Source organism: Cladosporium halotolerans, assembly GCF_011745625.1.
Source record: "Cladosporium halotolerans strain TM138-S3 chromosome Unknown Sca261, whole genome shotgun sequence".
Classification (NCBI taxonomy): domain Eukaryota; kingdom Fungi; phylum Ascomycota; class Dothideomycetes; order Cladosporiales; family Cladosporiaceae; genus Cladosporium; species Cladosporium halotolerans.
In genome coordinates, this window is record NW_027191707.1 from 1 (window position 1) to 3,885 (window position 3,885).

Consider the following 3,885-nt stretch of genomic DNA (forward strand, 5'->3'; position numbering starts at 1 on the left):
TTCCTTGCGAAAATCGCGAAGCACTCGTCTTCCGATTCGGTCCAGGCCTTCTCCTCAAAGTGCTGCCTGTTGGCATCAAGGGAATTTTTCGCAGGTTCCTGCCTGCGTCGATTGGATGAACGTCCTGCTGTGCTCCTTTCGGCTGCGCCGTGTGACTGATCGTAAGCCACACTGCCGCTTCCTCGCGGTTCGAGTCGCGAGATAGATGCCGGTCTGTGGCCAAGATTAGCAAGAAGAGATTGTCAAGGTCGTCTCGCGACTCACTGCCTGTTGACGTTGCGGTCGAGTTGTTGGCTGTGGGCGCCCGAGGAGGCCGATGGCGTCGACCAGCTCGGACCAGGGTAGTACATGACATGCTGTCTTCCAGCGGCGGCCATCCACCCAGGCGAGACGTCTTGATGTGTCTGGTCGAAATGGTGGCCAAAGTCCTGACTCCCAGAAGGACGAAGCGGAAGCCCTGGCACGGAAGGGCCAAAAGCGTTGGCTGTGGAACAACCAGGCGCAAGGTTGGGCACTTCATGGCTGAGTCGCTGTTCATGTTGATGTGGTTGCTGCTGGTAATCTGTGTACCCTTGCAGATGAAACTGACCTTCAGCAGCAGGTTGCAAATCCCACCCGTGCGTGGAGTCGTCAAAGGCTGAGCCAGACTCCGAGCCATTGACGGTGCCAGGCTCTACGCTACTGCCACCGGAGCCGTAGGTAAGGTTGGTCGAAGCAACTGACGACTCCGTGCTCGTGGCGGTGAGGAGGCGAGGATCCACGTGGGACATGTCCATGCTGTCCGACATGGTTTTGTTTCAAGAGATTCGTGTGAAAAGGTGGGTGAGAGACCGTGAACAATCGGAAGAGGCGGCAGGCTTCGCCCGTGACAACGTCTTTATACAGTCTTCCTGAGCGGGAGACCTGCGATCACGTACCAGACCGGTGTTCTTCCAAACCTATCATATGAGACCCGCAAGTGCGAGCCTGGATGATACGGCAACCATTCCGTAACTGTCGACGCATGTCGTTTGCGGCGTGATTGTGCTAGGAAGCGGAACATCTCTTACGCGAGGTGCTAATGTGCTGAAGGGTACCATCGTGACGGTACGCCTGCCTCGCAGGCGATGATGAGCGCCCAACGAAAAGCGTCTGTCTTTGGTGAAGCTGCGTGCGTCAGGCCGCTGGTGTTCCAGTTAATAGAGTGCAGAACTCGCCCGGAGGACTCAATGCGCGTGGTGTGCGTACCCTTGACCCGGTCGACGTCCAAATCATAGTGACAATGCGATCTTCGTTTCTTTGTCGACACTTACAGATCACAGTGCCGCACTACCAGTGAGCAGAAGTGATGTTGGAACTTGCCCGGACGCTAAGCACGAGAAGCAGGGTTCCTGCATGGCCGGCTTCAGAGCTACCTCGTCCCCTCACGCTAAGGGCTGGGAGGTTGGAGAGCATGCTAGCGCTCGGCATGTGGGTACCGACATGGGAAGTCGAGTCAGTGAAAGCGTAGATAATCTCCCGTCAGCAAACCTTTTCATTCTGTTGAGAAGACATATTTATCATTGGCCAGATCGGGGTGTTGCCTTCTTCTGCGCATGACTCGCTTATCACGCAAGTTGCCCTGAAGATGCGAAACGGGCGGACGCCGGGCTTCGCCCACCGAACGGTGGAGTGCAGCGTATCGGTCTGTGGCGGAGCGCTTTCAAGGAGTATCTCATGCGGCCATTTCACGAGCGTTGGACCTCAGAGGACCCATGCGGCACGTGAAGGCAGTCCGGTCGCAGCCTCTCAAATTATCCCTGCCGGGGTCTCGTGCGGTCGGAGGGCGAGACAAGGAAGTACAGAGCGTTGTGGATCATTGGGGTCCAGCGAACTTTCCCCAGCCTGCCATCCTGTGTCGCGTTGATCAGCATGCTAGAACGAGAGTTTGATTGCAGCAAATGTGCAGCCCAGCTTGGCCCATATTCACACCGCAAGGACAAGCACTAGAAACCCGGAGTCTGACGGCGATGCACAATCCTTCGAAGCGCATGGTGCTACTGATTACATCCAGCTTTCGAGCGGTTCCATGGTGTCGAACGACCACCGGGAACACGACGCCGCCGTCGACCACTTGCGCTCTTGGATGAGCACGGATGGTATGGAAGCTGGCGGAACGGGCAAAGCAGGGGCCTCCGACCAGGTCTTGGCGTTCACGTCAGCCGACATCGACATCGACATCGACTCGACTCGACTCGCGTGGTCGGAAGCGTTCTTCCACCAACCACTGTAGACAATCGACGGGTCTGCGATTCTAGCAGGGGTGTTTGGCGCAACCAGCGCAACAAACTTTCAACGGCTGCTTGCGCCGGATGCTAAGCGCCGGAGACTCCGTTCCGCGATGGAATTTGCCGCAGATTGGCACCAACAACGAGAGACCGTGCGGGCGATGGAAGGTCGGTCCCCCGGCAGCCAAGCGTCTGCGCGAGACTGATCCGCGAAGATCGCAAGGATGCGATGGCCAGACTTCTAGCGGCTGCCTTCATACCGTAGCCCAGATCAAGCCAATGGCTGGATTCCCGCAGATGTCTAGAGCTTTGTTCAGAATCAATGAGCAAGGACTGGCCATTTTCATTTGGCCGCAAAAACATGGTTCAGAATGAAGATTGGCTCACACAGTCCTCGCGTCAATCATGCAATCCTTCTGATAGACTCCCGTCAATGCAAGCCGCGTTGATCATTTGCCAGGGCATCAACGCAGAGATCGTCACTTTTGCGATAAGCGGTGGATTCGCGGTCGGTTAGCAGTATCTGAGATGAATCACGCACAAAAGGTGGCGCCAGCAGGCGCGAATCACTCAAAAACTCAGAGTCGCAGAACGCTTTGAACTACAGTACTACTGCCGGGGCATTTGGATCTCCGCATCATCCCAATGAGACGTGAGCGCCTAGGCACGCCCTTCGACGGCATAGCGATGAGCCGGTGACGCACAGCAGCAACATCCGCGTGTGGGCGAAGGAGCCTTGATCTCTTGAAGCCCTGAAGTGCCATTACATCAGTCGACGGCGCTACAGTATCCGAGATGCTCGACATGCCGGGGCTTTATCCCTTCGAGGCAGGCCCAGATCGCAAGTCGCTGTCACGTCAGGGTCGCGTAGGCCGCCAAACCCCGCGATTCTGGATCTCCGCCATTGGCCACAACACTCTTTTAGGCCGTTACGACAGCCGTTGGCCTAGATTAATTTACACACCCTGCCGTCAATTCGCGCCAACTTTAGAGGCGCGTGGGGCAGGCAGGCACGCTCCACCGGCGCCTGTCGCCAATTTGTCCCGCCTTCGCACGTCGAATACCTTTTCGTCTGCACTGCCAATCAGCGACTTGTGAGGAAGATCGCGCCGACACTTAGTTAGCTGCGCGACATCCCTGTTCTTCAAGGGCTATGGTGATCGAGCCCCCGGTCGTTGAGCCGTCCGGATCGTAATTCTGGGCCCTCAGTTGCTCGGCAGCAGTATCGCCGAGATTCAACTCGCCAGAATGATCCCTGTCCTTCACGAGCAGTGCAATGCTGCAAGCGCGGAAAGGCCTCGCCTCGCCGCATGACGGCGATGATCATGTGACACTCCCTGCGCCATTGCAGCACAGCGCCGCTTTTCGGCCGAGTCGGTCTTGTGTCCGGCCTGATGCGTACATGCTGATGCCGCCTCGCCGTACTTGCCTCAATCTTGCTTGCCGTCCGCACTGGGTCGCCGGGCGTACGACTGCTCTGTCCCGTGCGCACTTAGATGGGCTGTTGCCCATGGCCACGACAACAGGCTGATGGCTTTCCGTGGTGCAATTCAGTGCTAATGCATGCTGTTTTGCACCAGCTGTCACCTCCAGTATGTACAGCGCGGCGGGTCCACAAGCGTCACAAACTTGATCGCAG

General features: G+C 57.1%; 1 protein-coding gene across 1 annotated transcript; it reads right to left on the reverse strand.

Annotated features, from left to right (window-relative positions):
- Positions 1-2,067, reverse strand: WHR41_09603 (uncharacterized protein; the record flags this gene model as incomplete). Its single annotated transcript, XM_069378206.1, has 3 exons — positions 1,235-2,067; positions 265-1,146; positions 1-213 (listed from the first exon to the last, which is right to left on the reverse strand). Coding segments are annotated over exons 2-3 (737 nt in total), but the record flags the coding sequence as incomplete, so codon positions are not given.
- Positions 2,068-3,885: the final 1,818 nt, after the last annotated feature.